Below are 21,435 nucleotides of genomic sequence, written 5' to 3'. Positions count from 1 at the left end.
CTGCGGCGGATGGGGCCCTATGGAAAAAGCCAATCGGGGCTGGCATGAGTCATAAGCTTGGTCTCGCATGATACACTGACAGGGCAAACCAAACTAACAACTGAAATAAAAAGGTCACAAACATACAATAGCGTGTATTGACAAAGCTTAAAACAGTTGAGTTCCGTCGCTAAAATTAACTGGAGCAGGCAATTAAGGAGAAATCGCTATAGGTCAAATATTACTTTGAATGCACCGGAAAAGATAGCCTTTCATATCAAACAAAAACATGGAGTTTCCCTAGGGATTAAATTGACGAAATATCTCGGTGTTTCAGAATTTTTATTTGCTACAAGATGGGATCAGTATGAGATCAGATCGTGGTATTGTGATAACTTTTTTTTTTTCAGTATTAAATTATGGAATGGCGTGCTTTGTTTTAATGGGGCGGATTTTTAACTTGGGAGGAAGAGGACTTGTAAGTAATTTGCATCAAGGGATGTTTTAGGTTGAGATGGTTTGTTCGCAGTATAGGCAAAGCGAGCAAGGTCTTTCAGTGGGTAAACAAAGAAAAGTCAAGGAAAAATCCAGGCAATGCTAAATAAAGTATTCTGGCTTATTAGCGACTTTTTTCGGTTTAGAATATGAACTCCATAACTCCCGTCCGTACGAAAATATATTTTTCGAGCACGCTGTGTGCCGAAAACACATAAGAATAAAAATGTCTCTATTTAAACTTCGACTGCAGCATAAATGAGGGGCAATTTTTCGTCTTTACTTTAAATGGCCAACACCGTCTCGGGAATGTTCAAATGGAGAACGGAAAGGAAGACATACCTTTCGTCGGATAACGACGACATGGAAGACAAGAGCTGTACATCGAGGTACTAAAGATACTGGATTGTTGCTATTTTGTCCCTTTCAAGTTTCATTCATAAATTTTCTCCTTCTTGTTTTCAGATTTTCAGTCGGCAACGATAGTGAAGGGGACAGCAATTTCTTGAGTATGTTTAATGGAGAAAACGACATTTTTTTTGAAAAAGAGAATAAGGCCAAGTTGTTGAAGGAAGGATTAGGGTTTATCCCGGGTTAAGGAGCCCATGCACAGCCTGCTGTTTTTTCGGTTTTTATATCTTCACAAAAGGAAAGCAACTGTGCGATTTTTCCTTGAAATGGCGGCTCAATCTTTTCCTTCTGAGTTGCTAAACTGCCTGGCGACGTCACAGCCGGCACAAAGTGGTTTTCGCAAAAGAAATCCTCAAGGTATCCTAAAAGCCGAGAAGGACCGAGCACAAGGGTGTAGAAGTATGATCAAAAGTACTGGTGAATTTGAAAGCTTGGCGTCTTGTTAAATTCAATTCGTGCCAGAAGTGACATCATACTCGGCCTAGACCAAGTCTTGTCAAGCATTCCGTCTGCTTCAATGCGCGTGACCAAGTCTTGTCAAGCATTCCGTCTGCTTCAATGCGCGTGGCTTCGGTGCGGATACGCAAGAAAGACTGTTTCAGGTTTCGCAAAGGTTAATTTTTGGTAGCTGTGGTATTTAATTGGGGAAAACAAAATTCTCCTATGGAGAAGTTAACTCTGACAGTCTTTCAGTATTTTCCGAGTTGGAAACACGACTTTCGAGGTGTAAGGCGGGCATCATAACGGTGTGTTGAATAAATTAGCCCAGTCTTACAGTGAAAACCGTGTGAAAAACGACATCAATGGTCCTTCAGTGTTACTGACACCTTGTTTCAGTTGTGTTAAAAAGTAGACAGAACTAATAGAAATTCGAATTAAATGCGATTGATAATGCAGTAAAAGCATCAAAATCAATATTCCAGCCACTGAGTCAAGACTATACGACCAAGCCACGTCAATTTATGTAAGCTTAACTGAATCACTGGTTAGTGATACCTTTCCGCCATTTTAATGTTGCGTTTTGCTTAAAGAATTGCGATCCTTGACCTGGAATGAAATACATTATTGCAGCCTCTGCTGACCTGGTATACCACTAGCCTAATGTAGCAACCTATCTGAAAACACTTCACCGTCAATCGCTCATTTTCGCTTTTATACTTCTTGGCGTCTTAAAAATGGCAGCGCCCAGACACTTCAAACGATCTGTGTTATCTCGTTTTCCAAGCCAGTTATTTGCAACTGGTTCCTTTCATTCAGTACGGAGGGACAGGTGAGGAGGTCTCATAGCAAGGTTTACTGAGGACGCGCGGAACGTTTATCAGTGACCTCTAAACAATTCAGGTGTTCAGTTCAAGGCAAAAATAATGAACTGAAGAAGTAATAAAACGCTTTCCGTTTGACAGAACTGGCCGGCCAGACTGGGCAATTGGAAGGACTAAGTCTACAAAGCCTTCCAATTAACACACTTCGAGGATATATATATATTCCTCCAAATCGCCCCATGTAAGGTAATCCAAGAGAGTCCTGGATTCCAGATTCCACGCTGTGGATTCCGGATTCCGGATTCCATGTCTGTGGATTCCGGATTCCACGTCCATGGATTCCGGATTCCATACATTCCAGTAGCTGGATTTTGGATTCCACAGACCAAAATTACCTGGATTCCGGATTCCGGATTACCTTACATGGGGCGACTCCAGAAGAATGCGAGGCATTGTCATGCAAGTGATCCTTTAAGTTGTTGCAGTTTCTTTGCAAACTGACGGGTCTGGCCGGCCAGCTCTGACAAAAGGAAAGCGCCCTCAGATTCACGAAATGAGAAGTAAATTTTCTCTGGAAGAAAAAGGATATTTCGAACCCTGGTACTGTGGGGCCCGACTCTGAGCGGTGTTCCACCGCCAGGGAGAATGTCTGCTTGCAATTCGCAACGATAAGACACCATCTTGGATTTTACCACTTTAGAAGTGTACTATGGGAAGTCCAATCACGTTGTGAAAATTGGGGTTTATTTTTCAAACCAGTTTAAATTTACAGTTTTGGTTTCATACAATTATTATTCCGAGACCAAGAAACGTGAAAATTAATGATTCAATCTATAGCTGTATATTTGGCGAAATCCGTAACCAATGGAATTAAATGGTGTTGAGTTCCCCGTGTTTTGTTAGGCGGACACATCAAAGAAAGTATTGAGCTTGGCTTCCACTTCCTCCGCTGTGTACTTAATGTACTTTTCCGGGTTTTTGGTGAAATGCAAATTCCGATATCTACAAACAAAATGGAGAAAAAGGAAAAATACAACTGACTGCTGCCTGTTTTGGCCCGCGATTTTCGCGGGGAGAGCTGAAAATGGAGGCACTGATATCTGACGATTTCTCAATATGAAGTTCATATCAACTGGTTTGATGGGGTCGATCGACTTCTTTAACACTTTGACCTGCCCATTTATGGCAGTAGCATAATTAAAAACCTATAGGTTAGCGCACTTGGACAATAAATTTCGTAAATTCACCGTTAACAAACCCCTTCACAATGTGACCAATCACCGGTATCAACTCGGTTCATAGTCAAATCTCGATAGCGAGCATGCAGCGCACAGCGTTGGTTTTGAGATAAACGACAAGAGATGACAGAACAGCGACCGCGTTGAGGAACGCGTGTTGCGAATGACGATGCATGAAAATTGCATTCCTACTGGTAACGAGTCCTTGCGCACTATGCAATTATTTCCAAACTGTACGTCTCACTATTGGTGAAGCATGTCTCGTAACGTGGTGTGTTCAATTGCGCTAAAGTACCTAATCAGATTGTTGTTTAAAACACTTACTTCTCTATAAAGGACGTATACAATGGTAAAATCAAATCGATGTTCTTGTTTCTGAGCTGATCTCTAAGCTGTGTATCCGGTACTGCGTATGTTTTCTGTATCTGGTGTAGCTCATCAAATTCTGTGTTGAAACCCTTAATAGACCAATTTCGAATTAAAATTCAGTCCTAAACAAAAGACATCATCTCGAGGCTCTGGGGAATAAATAGAAGGAATTGGATGAGTTTATTCCCCAGAGCCTCGAGATGATGCCTTTTGTTTTGGACTGAAATTTAATGTATCGAAAGTGATCTATTAAAGTAACAAAAAATCGGTTAAATTACGTTTTTGTTTACTTATTTTAGGTAATAGCTCGTGTAAGAAGGGAAGGCCTAAATGGCAACTGACGGATGGAGAAAGTTAGCATAATTAGCATAAAGACAAAAGAATAATTACTTAGCCGCCATTTATGAATACGGTCTGTTGCACGAACTATCACAGATCTCGGTTGCGTCAACGGTTGATTGATAAATCATTTGCATGTGACTAAGGCACCACGCCTTTTAGAGTGCGTCTTCGTGTTTAAGGGTGCGTTCGATTGACCGTATCCCGGAATAGGAATACATGGAATAGCAGTTGGAAATCCGTCGTTCTAACGGAGATTCACTTAAAAATTGTCAAACACCTGCTAAAATGCTATTTTAAATATATCTTTATTATCCTTGTTGTTTCAAAAAGGCAGACATACCGTTTTAAATCATAAGTCCACGTATTCTTATTCCGGAGTAGGGTCAATTCAACGCACCCGAAGTCTAAGCTTGTGCTCTCTCTTTCAAACAATAGTCTAAGGGTAAAGGTTAGGGTTATTTTTAGCTTAGGTAAATACAGGAAAAACGTTAAATAACAACGACCACAACCAGGTTTTCTGAGCCCGCGAGACTGAGCACCCCCAGAAAGTATTGTTTTAACGAAAACCGCTGGTCAGCAACCTGGTTCTGGTCAAATAAAGTGGTTTTTCCTCACTTAAGGAGTAGCATTTGGGGAACACTTTGTGACGTCAATTGTCTGTATTCCGAGAAACGAGTGATGGTGAAGCAAGGGGACACTTCGTGACGCTTATTAAAATCCGCTTGCATCTAATTAGGGACAGTTCTAGACATATTCACTACTTTCCCATTCCCATAATGCAATACGTTTTGGCGGGTTCTTTGCATAAAAACAATACAAGTTATTTACTCTTTGGACTGTATCATGCTGCAGTGAACTGGATATCGATTGTTTTGATGCAAATAACCCCCCAAAATGAACTGTATTATGGGATTTGTGAAAATAGCGAATAAAAGAAGAGACTCGTACATGACAATAGGACTTTTGCAACAATTGGTCACAAGACTCATAATTGGTGAACTTGAAACTCGGGCTTTATAAATTCCAGAAATGGAAAGACTCTGTTTGAGTTCGCCAGAATACAAATTTTTAGAGTAATACCACTTAGGGTGGAGATTTTATGATCATTTAAATCCTCGAGAATTCCATACTTTTGTTTACGAACGAAAAGCTCTTACCCTCCAGTGGAATTTTCCATAATTAAGCGCCAAAAAAAGAGCTAAGATTCCTATTCTTACCAAGGGTCAAATAAGCGAGAATAAATGTGCAAGGATGGAAATTTTCAGACTGTCAATCCGCGAAGAAAAAAATTTAAAAGCGGAAAATAAAAGGATTTGTATGAAAATGACTGCGCACCGATGGCTCAGTTGGTTGAGCACCGGGCTGTCACGCGGGAGGTCGTGAGTTCAACTCCGGCCGGACCAACACTCAGGGTCTTTAAATAACTGAGGAGAAAGTGCTGCCTTTGTAATTACATCTGCAAATGGTTAGACTCTCTAGTCTTCTCGGATAAGGACGATAAGCCGGAGGTCCTGTCTCACAACCCTTCAATGTTCATAATCCTGTGGGACGTAAAAGAACCCGCACACTTGTCGTAAAAAGTAGGGCATGTAGTTCCCGGTGTTGTGGTCTGGTCTTTCTGGTCTGGATAGGGTAGGGTGGAGCACCTCACATAGGACCTCGAGTCCTGTTCGTGCTCCTTCCCTCTGGGCAGGTTTGCCCAGTAGAAGAGACAAACCAGATGTCTCGTAAAACAAACAAACAAACAAACAAACTTGAGGGGAAAGCGTCCCTTTCCAATACAAATCCTTGTAATTTCTTTCAACTGTAAAAACACCATTTTAAACGATATACTTACGAAAATCGGCATGGTACCATATTTTAAGCTGCTCTTTTCATTTCTGGAAAATAATTTCATGTACTCAGCAGAATCATCGTGTTTTTGAAAAAGAGGTCACGTGACCAACTGCAAAACGCCTATTCAGCAAAAAGCATTGCCTTCAATCACTCTTTCGTCTGGACAGAGCCTTTTCTTAGACTGCTTCAAAAAGAGACAAAAGACTTCGTTCTTACCTTGAATTTATCTTTAATAAGTTGCCTTTGTTTGTCTTTCAGCTGAAAGAAGAAAACAGAACTTTACAAACATAACTACACAGCTGCCTTTAAATGCAATACTGCCAACAGACAGATTTTTCTTTAATTTCTAGTCATCTGTCCAATTCAGTTTTCATGAACTGGAATCCAATTTTATATAAAATTCTGGGTTTCTTTTAGTAACCAATCAAATGCCAAGGAATGCAACGGAGGTGAGTATTGCCCATCAGCATCAGTTAATTTTATGGCAGTGGAAAAAGCGCTGCTTGTTTTCATAATGTCGGACTTACTAACTTTAGGATTAAAAGGTAGCTATATATATATATTAATAAGAAGCAGAAATCCATGCTTGTCTAAATTCGACTGGGTCGCTGTCCTGGGACTTTCCTTTGTCCAATCTTTCGTGCTCTTGCACATACTAACTGAAATTCCTCGAAAAAATTGTACTAAAAGTAACTGTCAAGTAAAGCTATGATCCTCGCAGTTATGGACATAATTTTGGCAATTGCGTAGAGAAGTCTGAAAAGTTCAGGACTTCAACGGGGTTTGAACCCGTGACTTTGTGATAACGGTGCGACGCTGTAACCGACTAAGCTATGAAGCCACTGACGCTGGGAGCTGGCCAACAGTGGGGTCCAATCCTCCCGTGAGGAATGAATCAATGAACGAATCAATGAACGAAAATGATGTATGAAATGAGCGTGGATTTCATTCCTCACGGGAGGATTTCATATCCGCAGTTCAGTATATGATTCATTTCATATATCATTTTCGTTTAAAGTAACTGTGTTTGAAACGGACGAAAATCATAATGTATGGCCAGGAGAAAATAAACATATTTGAAAATTCTTCCATGGGTGTGCGATGCCGTGGATATGAGGTGGTACATCGCCCACATTGCCGCGACACATCCGGGACTTTTCCCCGCTTTGCAGCCCTAAATTCGAAAGCTAATTGGGGAATTGTACAGAAAACAATAATGAAAGTCAATCAACTTCACACATCCAAGATTTTGATCGACACCGTCTCATTTCCGGCAAAGCAACAGAGCTAGAAACTGTTAACCAATCACAGTCAATCAGTTCTCAACTTGCTAATCTCTGATGCTCGGTCTTGCGAATTTCAGCACTGCAAGTACATGTTGCCAAAGACAATAGCATTGTTGGCGACGAAATACCCAACGAGGCGCTCCAAACGGAGTTCGCTCTTGTCATAACGTTTCGATATAACGCACGCTTTAACTGATTAAAACAGCGTGCTTTATGAGAGCACAGATGCACGGATGACGCCACTCGCAGGATTTGGAAAATAAAGTTTTCCGAAATTTAGCCGGCAGGCGTGACGAAATTAAGAAATTCTTTATTATAAAACAAATAAAGAAGCCTGTTCTGTTGTAAAGCACTTAAGAAGCGGATAAAGCAATCAAGAAGTGAGCAAGACAGTCGACTGCGTCTCGTGTTTCCCCTTTCCCCTACACTTCTTGCGTACTCTATCCGCTTCTTGAGTGCTTTACAACAGAACAGAGCACAGATGAGGCTTCTGTATTTGTTAAATATGGAACAGGCACGAACGCTGCGATTGCTTTATTAAATTTTCTAAACATTTGAATAAGTGGAAATTGGCATCCTGCAACATATCGTTCAGCTTGGCAACACTTACACCCTGTAGCGTGATCATAGAGTGTGCGAGCTGATGATCGTGATATATTGTTTCAGTATGCTACAAAAGCAGTAACATCTGAGATTAAAACTCTAATCTGAGTAAGTATTGCCTAACGCGCGTGTCATTTACCTTTGTTTGTTCATCCCATCCTTTTTGGGACAATATCGGTTTGTCCATCTCAAGCAAGAAGTTCAGCACTTTGCTCCAGCTGTGAAGAAAAACATCAATCAATCAATCAATCAATCAATCAATCAACCAACCAACCAATCAATCAATCAATCAATCAATCAATCAATCAATCAATCAATCGATCGATCAATCAGGCAACCCCACAAGGGATTGATCAATCAATTATACTTAGCCAAAAACTGTATCAGTCAGTTTCCCTGCTAGCAGAGATCACTTTTCTTTTGCGTTCTATAGACTGACGAGTACGGGAAGAGACTTCTGCCATGGGGCGACACTCACTCTGTTGAGCAAGCGTGGCGGTTACTTGGCGACCGCATCCTCGCGTGATACTTCATGCCGTGTGGGCTCACTTAACAACAGCAGAATTACTGTAAAGGAATGCGCGGGACACAGTGGGCTCAAGTCACAGTCAGCAAACATATCATGGGGCATGCGATTTGAAGAGTACCGTCCAAGATTGTGGACGGCGGTTAAATCAAAGTGAGTTCAACCGGTGGCAGAGGTCTCTTTTCCAGTACTCATCAGCCCAGCGAACGCCACAAAGCAAGGAGACCTCTGCTATCAGGGAATCAGTCAGTCAGTCAGTCGGTCACAATCAACGTTCAAAAAGTAATTTGTAGTGCTATAAATTCCTGTAAATCCAACAGAGCGTTAGCTCTACCCATGGAAAAGAGCTTACAAAGAAAAAGAGAAGAATATCTCACCAGGGTGGGAAACGAACCCAGTCGATCGGTCGATTAATCTATCAATTCATCAACAAGCCAGCCGGCCTTCCAGCCAGTCAGCCTGCCAGATACTGAATCATTCAAACTCAAACAGCCAGTAAGTCAGTCACGGCCGCCATGTTTGTGGACGAAAACAAAAAAGCCTCTCAATCTCTATTAGCCTTTTTTGTTCGTCCACCAGCAATCGTACATTGCAGCATTGAAGACATTGGTTGCAAACCACTTATGAATCAAGGAACAAGCACTTCTTTTATGCCCGCTTATCCAAAAAAGTCACGACAGTTAAACTGAATTGTCTAGGAAAGAATCAACAGCCTTAACTACACGATCACAGCAGCTGATAGGTTCACAGTACCATTTCTGATAAGTGGTCTTGTGTTCGTTAATCAATTCCTGATACTGCTTTTCAACTTCTGCTATTCCACCTTCTTGAAGAAGAGCAAGAAGACCCGACCTGTAATGAAAAGCCCTTATATATTGTAATTCCTATATATGTAATATGAACACGACTTTTGCGTTGTTTTACACATTACATACGCTAAACCGGTTAAAACAGCACCTTATAACATACAATATTTTGATTTTGGTCTGCCCACTTCCCTATACAGAACCTAACATTTCGTCATTTTGCGTTGTTGGTCTGGAAACGACTTCAAAGAAATACACCAAAAATGTGAGATTCAAGTGTACACAGTACAGAATCCTCGATTCTGCACACTGAGCCTATTACCTGTTTTAGTGTAGTCTAGTTTGTCTCCTGCTTTAGTGATGGCAAGAATATTGATGCACTGAATTTTAAAAAGAACTGAGCTATATTCCTTAAATTCTTGCAAAGGGCTGAAAAGAAGTATTACAGAAGGTCATACAAAAAGAAGTAATGTTTTTGCTGGAAAAAAGTAAACCTCCTGTGGCAAACCCTCATAAGGATGCTGAAGAAGGACGTCTTTACGCATTCACAACTAAAATCACGAAATAAAGCGAATACATTTCTCACCGTTGAAGTGCCTTGACGATGTAATTGTAATTGTTGAGCAAGAAGAGAGAAGACAACGTGGGTGCCTCATAAACTCTTGCCTTGAGTTCAAGATTCAGCCTAATGCCCCAAGCACTCGTTCTGCGATAGAAAGATACCACATGGCTGACTTTCAACCGGGTGATAACTCAGGTATGCATCGAAACAAAAAAGTATCTGTAATGTATGTTTACTGGTCAGCGGATATTTTTAGCATCAAGGTGCTTTTGCAAAGCACATGTATTGAAGCAGGACGGAAAATACTGTGAATAGACCTTATTCACGATAACTGAATAGAGTGTAATGTGAAGTGCTATATTTCTATCCCATATGAACCATGTGAGCGTTAGCCCTACTGATGGAAATGGGCCCACACAAGGACAGAGAAAAACTCTGACCAGGGTGGGAATTGAACCCACGATCTGCGCCGCTCTACCGACTGAGCTACAAGGTCAGACGGGAGCAGGCCGTGGGAACTGAAGATGTTAAAGACACGGCAATGAACATGTACAAGTACAAGGAAAGGTTACGTTTATACAAATATAGCACTTCACATTACACTCTATTCAGTTAACTCTGTATAAAATATAAGTGCTACAAGGCCAACGTTTGTATAAACGTAACCTTTCCTTGTACTTATTCACGATAGCCGCCATGTTGGATTTGCTATTATCATGCAAATTAGCTAGACACTTCTGAGGGGGCAAACAACTCAAGTTCGAGAGGTTATAACCAACATCTCAGCCACACAGATGATTTGTTTCATGTTCACTGAATGTTATCACCTAAGTAGTAAAACAGAATGCTTGCACAAGTTACTTCGATTTTTTTTACTGAAAAATTAGCAGATAACGAAGTAGAAAGTCAAAATGTCGGAGGCAATCAAAAGATGTAAAATTATTATAAAAGGTACTTAATTCTAAATTCTAAAATGTACTTTTAGCAATGTTAATTCAATATTTCGACGTGCCTATTTTCCGCAATTTGCCTTTATTCCAATGTTTGCCGCCCAGCATAACACATGGCTAATTTGCATGACAATTTGTAAACCAACATGGCCGCTATCGTGAATAAGGGCTATTGAAGAAAACTGAACATTGTGGTGCAATATAAAAGAGGTTCCCCCACACTCTGCTTAAATTTGAATTCATTCAAGCACGACTGATTATCCAAGATGGCGATCAACAAACAGCATCACAGCGAAAGAATCCCTAGGGATATTTCCATGCGAGAAAAGGGACGCGAGGGTTTATAAAAATAAAGAACGACAGATAACATCTCATAACATATTAGGGACACATTGCCATTAGGAGCTTTTTTACTGCACAATTTATTACAGAGCTCTGTATGCAATCACAGTTGACTGACGTAAGTCATCCACTAGTGCCGAAGGTACCACGCCTTCACGCCTGATATATCGCGTCTTCGTGTCTAGCGTTTTTGTTGAAAAAATGCCGAAAAACACTGAGTATTATATATGGAAATGACACTATGAAACAAGGAAATAAAAAAACACAACAACAACTAACAACATTGATACTCATTACATTAAGCTGACGTCATAGGGTAACCGAACCGGAACTGCCTTTGTTTTTTGACCTAATTCGCGGGAAGGGCTAGTCTAAAAATAAACCTACTTGTGAAAACCCCGTTTCACAGACGCTGTATGGAAGTTGCACGCTCCAGAAGGGCTCCTGTACTCACTCAATGTAAGATAACCAATCCGCTGAAATATTTTTTTTGCAACTTTAAATAAATGTATGCTCACTGACCCTTCGCCGGTGTCGTAGTCAAGTTTGCATAGCTGAAACTCAATCTAAATGTTCGTGGTACAACAACATTAGGAAACTTGTAACGAAGTATATGGCAAATGCTAACGCTGCTAAGTAAAATGAAGGTAACACTTTCTCGATGGTGACTTGGGAATACCCGTAAAAAACCCGAGTTCTCGTTTGCAGGAGTCAAACCTACGATCTCCCTATGACAAGTTCGGATGCTCTACCACTGATCTATAGGATACTCGTGGCAGCCAGGCCATTTAAATACCGAAAGGTTTATGTGACAATTGTCCGACTATATTGCTAGGATTGAAATAATGTCGATATGGTGCGTCCTTGCTGCAATTGGGGAGCTTAAGCACGCGCGTTTTTGAAACGCGGACGGCAACCGGAAGAGAACATTTCGCGTGCCAGGGCAGTGGTGTCTCCCCAAATTTTCATATTAATCACCTCTCATGGAGAAAAGATACTTAAGCCGTGTTCACATTAGGTCTCGATTATGATCGAATAGGCCATTTCCGAGTTCAAGTCTGCGTCCTCTTCAAAGCGAGTCTAAGTGCGAAGTTTTTGTTATGGAAATTAGTTTTCGTTCATATGTAAAGTAGAACTAATTACCATTACAAAAACTACGCACTTAGACTCACTTTGAAGAGGAGGCAGACTTGAACTCGGAAATGGCCTATTATAATCGAATTAAATATGATTGGGTTCACATCAACTAATTACAGTCCCTGATTATAACTGGATTATAATTACTTCAAACAACCTCAAAGGGGTTGTTTGAAGTAATTACAGTGCGTCGTAATTGAACAGAATCGCGAGCACGTGGTGGCATGAGCAGACGAAACTTCTGATCGCTTTATGGAGTGAAGATTTGGATTTGTCATCTTCTGTTCTCAGAAGCTATCCTTGGTTCTCTCCTCGCCGCAAGCATGGTGATGATGATCGTGGCAGCCACGCGATACGGCGCCATTTTGTCTCACACTGCGATGTTACCCTATTGTAGTTGAATTTTCGCAGATGTGAACAGAACCATAATTGAATGGAGTATGAATTATACTTCCGTTGATCATAATTAACGTTGAGTGTGAACACGGCTTTAGTAATGTAAATGTGGTTGTGTGAAGACGAGTTAAAAGTGAAAACAGCTCACTTCCGGTTGCCGTCCGTGTCTCAAAAACGCGCGTGCTTAAGCTCCCTGATATTGTAATGAGGCAACCGGCAAATGTTAGCCCTGGTAAATGAAGAGATGACTTTTTTTTTATGGTGACCTGAAAGCAGTAGAGCGGGACACTTGTCACCTCTAACTAGTTTAATGGCCTCGCTCCCGTAAGTCTCCTATAGGTCAGTGACAGAGCATCCGAACTAGTAATCGCACGGTCGTCGTCCCATTACAGGCCAAGTGACTCAAATGTCGTAAAACAAAAGCCAAAACGCTATGACTCACATCATCATCATCATCACCATAACTCTCTTTACCCTCGGATTTTTTAGAGTAGCTTGATAGCTAATATCTCCGAGCATTTCCCTTCCCAACCATGATATACCACAGAGGACAAACCACAACACCGCAAGCTCCATGCAATATTCTGCGAATAGTGTGTAGGTTCTTTTCAGTCCCAAAGGGTTACGAGCAACAGTTCCTTCATTACGTCAAATACCCAAAGTGGCAGCTCGTTTTAGCAGGAGTAAAGGCCAAATGACTGACTGTTGACTTCGAGTGAGGGCACGATTCTAGAACGAGTCAAGTCCAAAGACCTTTCATCTCCTCCTTCCTTTCTTACAAGGTCAAAAGAAGGTTTCAGCATCAAGAATGTCTTAAGCACGAGACGTTCATTTAAGACTCTCCTTTGTCGTGCTCATAACTATCTACGACTGGAACGATAACAATTTTTCAAAACAAATAACCTTGAAATTCGACACGAAGAACAACTATTATGAAACTTGAACTTACATTTCTCGTAAGCTCGTGGACTGTTCCATCACTGGGCATGTTGGAATGGTTGTCAGGACCATGCTAAAGTAAAAAATACCAACCGCTGAAACAGGGTTCACAAACAAGAAGACAGTAACAATTCCTATGATCGCAGTGAAAGGGGAGGGAGGTGGAGGGGGGAGGGTGGGGGCCGGCTACGAGCCTTGCTGTCTTCAGTATCCAAGACCTCGGGCACGGTTTTTCCCAGTAGCGAACTAGGCTGGTGAGTAACATACATTTCAAGAGCACTATGGCAGAGGGCCCTTGAATGTGTGCGACTTTCTTTTGTGCTTGAAAACATTACTTTCAAATTTGTCAAACAAGATACTTCTTGAATGTGTCCTTTTTCTGATAATAACCCAATCTGTTCAAAGTCAAATTCGATTTGAACATCGCTAAGTACTTTTGTTAATAGGTATAACGAATACCTTGATACCCTCCGCAAAATCATCAAGAGCTTTGGCAGACTGACAAAAAAAGATAATATAAATATCATTTAGAAGAATTCCATTCGGAATTTACGGTGATGTGCGAAAATTGCTGGAAGTTTGCAAGTGGAGCACAATGGTTTTTGCTTACCACTTGAACATAACGAGGATCAACCTGTTGATGTTTGTAAACGGTAAACAACCCCATGGCATTGAAATTCCACTGTAATTAGCAAGTACTTCGTGAAAAAGCCAGTTAAATCACACAAAATCCCTTTTCATCAGTGCATTACTCGATTTCTCTACATATTTGACTATGCTGTTCACATTTCAATTCTCGCAGCGCCTCCGTCAAACGATTACCACCAAAGGAATACAGGAACGCAAAACTCGTCTCAAAACAAATCAGCTATAGCTAACGCGTCAAGATAAATGCATAATGAACAAAACGGAGAGCCCTCTCCTGGTCCTTATTCACGTAATTACCAGCTGCGTTTTTTAACCCAAAGAAGACGAAAATGTTTCATAAGAAATGAACTCAATTTCCAGAGGATTCCTTTCGAGACCCCAAAATGATCGCCATTTCATTAGTTAGGAACCCCAGTATGGTTGCCTTGGCGTCACATGAAACCCGAGGATACTTACGGTGGCTTCCATTGAATGAATGAGTGTTGGAAATTGTCCTTGAGTCATGTGAAATGTTTCCTGTGAAAATTCGTTATTTCATTCGGTCATTTACCGTGCTTGATAAATTAAGAGCCACTTGCTGTTATTAACAAACAGGAACCTCTACTCCTACAAAAGAGAACTTTTAAACCGGAGAAAATGCTTGGAATCTTTTTTTTAATACAGTGTTTGTATAAGAAAAATAAAATTCGGATTCGCTTATTTTCACTTTTAAATATCAAGAGCGCTTCCATTCTGAATAGTTGTGACGTGTTACGGTTGCCGTGTTACTTTGAAGCAGATTGTCTCTTATAGACATAAGAAAAATTAAGGTAGCTTCAACGGTATTCCAACCCACGACATAACACTCAATAGGGAGCTTAATAGGGAGCTTAAGCACGCGCGCTTTTGAGACGCGGACGGCAACCGGAAGAGAACATTTCGGGTACCAGGACAGTGGTATCTCCCAGATTTTTATACTAATCATCTCTAATGGAGAAAAGATACTTAGCTATGTAAATGTGGTTGTGTGAAAACAAGTTGAAAGGGAAAACAGCTCACTTCCGGTTGCTGTCCGCGTCTCAAAAACGCGCGTGCTTAAGCTCCCTAATATTTTACGACGGCGAGGGCAACAACAACACCGCAAAACAATGATATCATTGGTTAAAAGAGCATAAATAATCGTGCTGCACGTGCAGCACGGATTTTTGGACGGATTCTTGCGGTACTCTGCGTAAAGGCGGCGAAAGACGAGATACAAAAACCCTCAACTTGTCGCACAACATTGTTTCGTTGCAAGTTTTGGTCGATGTTTCGCGGCGCTGATTGGTTGATTTGCTAGTACACGAGCACATCTGTTGCGCGACAAGTTGTGAGCTTGATGAAAAACGAGCAACAAACCCAAAATTTGTTGCTCAGAGTAGACCCGCGCTCTACTTTTCGCAACAACTTTCTTCAACCCGCAACAAATGTTTTTGTTGTGCGACAAGTTGATCATGCATGGTGAAAAACGGGAGACATCGACCCAAACTTCCAACGAAACAATGTTACACGCCAAGTTGAGGGTTTTTGTATCTCGTATTTTGCCGCCTTAAGAAGGCTTCCTACAATAAATTTAGCCTATACCATTAGACTTTAGACGGCCACAGTTCTTATATGCAAGCACCTACAGCTTTGAAACTTTAACCACGTACTACAGGAAGTTTGAAGTTTTTAAAAATGTAGTTGATATGGCGTTCTAGGTTACCATGGCAACGAAGCAGTGACGTCATGGTTTTTGATTGGCAACAATTTTACGCTTTATTCGATCTAAACTTTTGAAATGATACGCAGGGTACTAATCCTGAGGTGTTTGTCTAACGTTTGACGAAGTTTGAAGAAAATCGTAAAAGCCGATTTTAAGTTATTCGAGAGAGAAGTTTTTACGCCTAAAATACTCAATTTGTCGTTACTCTTACAATAACTTTCAAAAGAAGCGCTGTTTTTAATATATAGAAGAATCTCTTGTCATGTAAGTCTTTTAGAGGTATCAAGCTAGCTCTCCGTGAAATTTCATGATATAAACTGCTTTTGATGTCCGTTGACAAACTTCAACGGAAAGCATTATATTTTGCGGAATTTCGTTCCCAGAACGTCTGGCGGTCTAGCTGAAAAACTGGTCGGTGAATGTTTTTTTAAATCCTGTATTTTGTAATTAAGCATACTTCCAAATAACTTGCCAAGCGCCGACAGAATTGAAGCTTTTTAAGACACTGAAAAAAAGTTCCAAAGTTCGGAATATTCTTTGAATCTACACTCTCTTTGTTTACAGCACTGGAGCTGGCTCTTCCACATTCCAGCATGCAAAACTGGTTCCACTAATGAGTCCCAAGTATCACTTTGGTCACGCTCGGGTGGTAACGCGTCGTGTTGGAAGAAAAAAATGGTTTTCCGAGGAGAAAGGCTGAGGCTTTCAAACGCAACAATTTTCAGGCTAAACAAGTGAAAAGTGATGCAATAACTTTATTACAAGTGACATAGGTCATTTGAAGAAGGAGTCCATAGGCCTTGTTAGTTAAGGGAAAGCAAAGGGCTGTTGAACTATAGTAGTTAAGTAATGAAAAGACGTCATAGAACGCCAAAGAAGAATAATAATTTGCTTTAGTAGTTAAGTATTATCATAAACAAACATCGAAAATAAAAAAAAAACAGTTGTGCAATATCCTGAATAAAATCATTTTAAATAACTTTTGTACGTACGCTCCATGATTTTTACTCTGTTTGAGCCAAAACCAGAACCCTTCTTTCTCTCTTTTCCAACACGTCGCATTACCACGCGAGCGTGACCAAAGTGATACTTCGGACTCATTAGTGGAACCAGTTTTGCATGCTGGAATATGGAAGAGCCAGCTCCAGTGGTGTAAACAAAGAGAGTGTAGAAACGTGAGCGGAGATTCAAAGAATATACCGAACTTTGGAACTTTTTTTCAGTGTCTTAAAAAGCTTCAATTCTGTCGGCGCTTGGCAAGTTATTTGGAAATGTGCTTAATTACAGAATACAGGATTTAAAAAAAAATTCACCGACCAGTTTTTCAGCTAGACCGCCAGACGTTCTGGGAACGAAGTTTGACGAAATTCCGCAAAATTTCGCACGTGAAAGGAGGGCAGAGCACAACACGGTTACGCTCGAAATGGCGGTGTGTAAGCTTGGCCGCTCGGTAATACTTTGGCTTGTCTCAAGTTTAATTTTCAACTCCATTTATCCCAACCCCCTGAATCTGGAAGATAAGCGTCTAGGGATATGCCTGGAAGGATTTGCTGTCACAAAAGCTTTGTGTGCCGTTTTTATGCCTTTCTAGAGTTCAAATGCGAATCAAGTCATCCGCCATTGTTCCAGCTCTTGCTAGTCATAAGTTATTACTTGGTTTAAAACTCCTAAATGTCGCCTTATTCACTAATATTTTGGTCCTCTGCAATGATGATGCCAGTAACCTTGGTCCAATTGATGTTACGCAGTCGGATTTATCCTGTTTGGAAGGGAGTTTTTCTTCGCTTGCTGAATACAGTCCGTCGACAACGAGGATACCTAAACTTCGAGCCAGGATTCGAGCTAGGATCCGAGCCAGGATTCGAGCTAGGATCCGAGCCATGATTCCAGCCAGGATTCGAACTAAGATGAGCTTTCTACGCTATTTATTCTCGAATTTCTCGGTTAGGTTAGGTCTCGAATCGGTTAGGTTAGGTCTATTTAGGTTGGTTCTAGTCTAGTTAGGTCTAGTCAGGGTTAGGGTAGGTCTCGGTTAGGTCTCGAATCCTGGCTCGGATCCCAGCTCGGATCCTGGCTCGAATCCTGGCTCGGATCCTGGCTTTATTCTTAGTTTATCTCGTCGACAACGGGAACTTCATTTCTGTCCGCAACCGATGAAAGCGATTACTCTTCTTCATATTTTGATCTCGGACTCGGTGAAAATGGTCTACGAATCGGCCATTGGAACGTTGACTATTTAACAACAACCAAGTTTGAACAGATTAAGCTGTTTCTACTTGGAAACATGCGCTCAGGTCGCTCTCAACTGGATGCTTTGTTTATTAGTAAGACATTTCTCAAGCCTGACGATCCGGATACTTGCTATGCAATCCCGGGGTTCATAATTCACCGAAGAGACAGAAAGACAAATGGTGGCGGTATTATGGCTCTTATTAGTCGGGATCTTACTGCTAAACGGAGAAATGACTTGGAAAGCGCGGAGGTGGAAGCAATTTGGCTAGAAGTGTGTCCTTATAAATCGAAGCGATCTATTATTCTTGGAAGTTTTTACCGACCACCGTCCTCCAAAAAGGATGATGATATTAAAATCGAAGAGCTCATCGAGAGGGTCATTTGTTAAACAAAGAAACTATTATTGTTTCTGACATCAACATTGATTATAAGGATAGGAAGAATTATGATAAGCATAGACTCGCCAAAGGGTTGCGTGGTATGAATTTTAAACAGTTGGTCGATTTTATAACCCCCCCCGTAAGTAAAACCTGTCTTGATCATGTGTACTGTAATCAACCACAGCGAATAAATTTGGTCGCCTGTGCAGACATTAGCTTAGCAGATCATCTACCAGTCTTTGTAGTTCGCAAGTATGCACGCGAAAATCTAAACAGTCAATCTTCTCGAATCAAGTACCATGACATGAAATCTTTTGATGGGGATCAATTCAAGCGAACACTAGAGCAGATCCCATGGGAGACAGCGTTTGTGTTCGAAGATATTGATGATGTTGTTTATGCTTGGGAGAAGATGTTTAATTCTGCCCTCGATGATCATTGTCCTTGGCGTGAAAAGCGAATCAAACACACCACTCAGCCCCCCTGGATGATCAATGCAGTTATTAAAAAATCGCACTCTCGTGATCACTTCTTTAACGTGGCAAGGAAATCGGACAATAGTTCTGATTGGGCAAATTATTGAGAGGCGAGAGACAAGGCTGTTTCTGCCTTGCGTTCAGCAAAGCGTGAGTTTTACAAGAATATATTCGAAGAAAATCGAAACAACCCTAAAGCAACGTGGAATACGATAAAAGCATTGACAGGATCCGGAAAGATGAATAAAGGGATTAGTAAGCTTCAGTTGGATGGCAAGGCTGTTGAAAATGCTACAGAAATTGCGGAGCAGTTTAATTTATATTTTTCCTCAATCGCTGATAATCTGAGATCTGGACTCGGAAACACACCATTAGACTTGTCCAAGTTGGTAAACTTTGTTGAGTCTTGCAAAGATCCGGATGTGGTTTTCTCTGTTCCAGACATAACCAATGCTCAGGTGCTTCAGTTTATAAAGGGGATCAGTCCTCATAAGGCTGCAGGTATCGATAAAATCAGCGCTAGGTTTTTGCGTATTGCTGCTCCTATTTTAGCTCCAAGCATAACAAGGCTTATCAACATGTCGTTTTCCATAGGAAAGTTTCCTACTCGTTGGAAAATCGCTAATGTGACACCACTGTTCAAACAAGGTGCGGCCAGTGATCCTTCTAATTATCGCCCAATTTCTGTGCTACCGGTGGTGTCAAAAGTAATCGAACGTCATATGCACAACTCTCTATATGCTTTCCTTATGGATAATAACTTGTTGTATTCTAGACAGTCTGGGTTTCGTAGGATGAACAGTACCGAGACTGCTCTAATCAAGTTAGTTGACGATCTTTTGTTCGGCTTAGATAATAATCATGTATGCGGCATGGTCCTGGTTGATTATCGAAAGGCTTTCGACATGGTGGACCATAAGCTATTGTTGCGCAAGTTGGAACAGTATGGTATAGTTAACCGGGAGCTTGCCTGGTGTCACTCTTATTTGTTGGATAGGAAGCAAGTGGTCCGTGTAAATGGGAGTGAGTCAAGCGAAGCTTTGATGTTGCATGGAGTCCCTCAGGGCAGTATTTTAGGTCCTTTATTCTTCATCTTGTTTATCAACGATCTGCCCTTGTATACAAGTGCTCAGATGGACCTTTACACAGACGATACGACTGTCACCGCTTTTGCGGATGTAAAACACTCAGCCACCTTAAGTTCATCACTAAATAAGTCTGTCTCTGAAATTCAATTATGGGCTTCAGCAAATAAGCTCCCATTAAATGAAGACAAGACTAAAGTACTCACGATCACTGGAAAAAGATGTGTAGCTAACATTAATGGAAGTGACATAGATGTTATCGTAAACGGGAAACAGCTCAGTAATGTGGACTGTGCTACCTTATTAGGCGTAGAAATTGACAGCAAATTGTCATTTAGTGAACATATTGAGAAAGTTTGTAAAAAGTTGGCCTCTAGAATCGCAATACTGCGTAGGATTCGAGCCTGTCTACCTCTTAAACAGCGACTTCAGTTTTATAATAGCATTATTCGCCCTGTTATGTCGTACGCTAATGTTGTTTGGGCAAATTGTGATAAAGAGTCGGTTTATAGGGTCTTAAGATTGCAAAAACGTGCGGCACGCGTTATTTCTTATGCCGATCGCATGACACCATCAGTTGCTTTGTTTAACAAGCTAGGTTGGATTCCGTTTTATGAGCAGCATAAGATAGATAAATGCTTAATAATGTATAAGCGAATTAATGGGCATTTGCCCAATTATCTAAATGAACATTTAATTTTGAATAATGAGCGGCACTCCCGCAACACTAGATACTCAAGCATTAATGCTGTTTGTCCTAAAAATATAAGAGAAACAGAGGGTGGACGCTCTTTCACTGTTTCGGCAACAAGACTGTGGAATAGTATACCATTTGAAATTAGGAAACTAGGTTCTGTAGCATGTTTTAAAAAGAACATGTTTGCCAAGATTTTTAACGAACAACAATGTTTGCATCATTTCATCATTTGATCGAATCTTGTATTATTTTAAATGTTTATATATTTTAGCTTACAATATTTGTTAGATATTTGTAAATAGTTGTGTATTTTATGAGGGCCACAAGTTTATTAGCCTTTGGCTATTTAGTGCTACCCTCTTTAAAAAAAGGCTTTACTTACTTACTTACTTACTTAAAATATAATGCTTTCCGTTGAAGTTTGTCAACGGACATCAAAAGCAGTTTATATCATGAAATTTCACGGAGAGCTAGCTTGATACCTCTAAAAGACTTACATCACAAGCGATTCTTCTATATATTAAAAACAGCGCTTCTTTTGAAAGTTATTGTAAGAGTAACGACAAATTGAGTATTTTAGGCGTAAAAACTTCTCTCTCGAATAACTTAAAATCGGCTTTTACGATTTTCTTCAAACTTCGTCAAACGTTAGACAAACACCTCAGGATTAGTACCCTGCGTATCATTTCCAAAGTTTATATCGAATAAAGCGTAA

The 21,435-nt window shown here is 40.7% G+C and overlaps 1 protein-coding gene across 1 annotated transcript in view; it reads right to left on the bottom strand.

Annotated features, from left to right (window-relative positions):
* Positions 1–2,888: 2,888 nt before the first annotated feature.
* Positions 2,889–21,435, bottom strand: part of LOC137988528 (exocyst complex component 7-like) — a 44,891-nt gene continuing 26,344 nt past the window's right edge. Inside the window, exons 15-23 of the mRNA XM_068834531.1 lie at positions 14,584–14,643; positions 13,490–13,552; positions 11,530–11,573; positions 9,740–9,859; positions 9,101–9,199; positions 7,961–8,039; positions 6,149–6,190; positions 3,710–3,843; positions 2,889–3,149 (exon numbers count right to left, since the gene is read on the bottom strand). Coding sequence (XP_068690632.1) covers positions 3,047–3,149; positions 3,710–3,843; positions 6,149–6,190; positions 7,961–8,039; positions 9,101–9,199; positions 9,740–9,859; positions 11,530–11,573; positions 13,490–13,552; positions 14,584–14,643 — 744 coding nt within the window. The 3' untranslated portion in view covers positions 2,889–3,046. The remainder of the gene's footprint in view (positions 3,150–3,709; positions 3,844–6,148; positions 6,191–7,960; positions 8,040–9,100; positions 9,200–9,739; positions 9,860–11,529; positions 11,574–13,489; positions 13,553–14,583; positions 14,644–21,435) is intronic.

This window comes from Montipora foliosa, unplaced genomic scaffold (genome assembly GCF_036669935.1).
Source record: "Montipora foliosa isolate CH-2021 unplaced genomic scaffold, ASM3666993v2 scaffold_420, whole genome shotgun sequence".
Classification (NCBI taxonomy): Eukaryota; Metazoa; Cnidaria; class Anthozoa; order Scleractinia; family Acroporidae; genus Montipora; species Montipora foliosa.
This window is presented reverse-complemented; position numbering and strand designations above follow the sequence as displayed.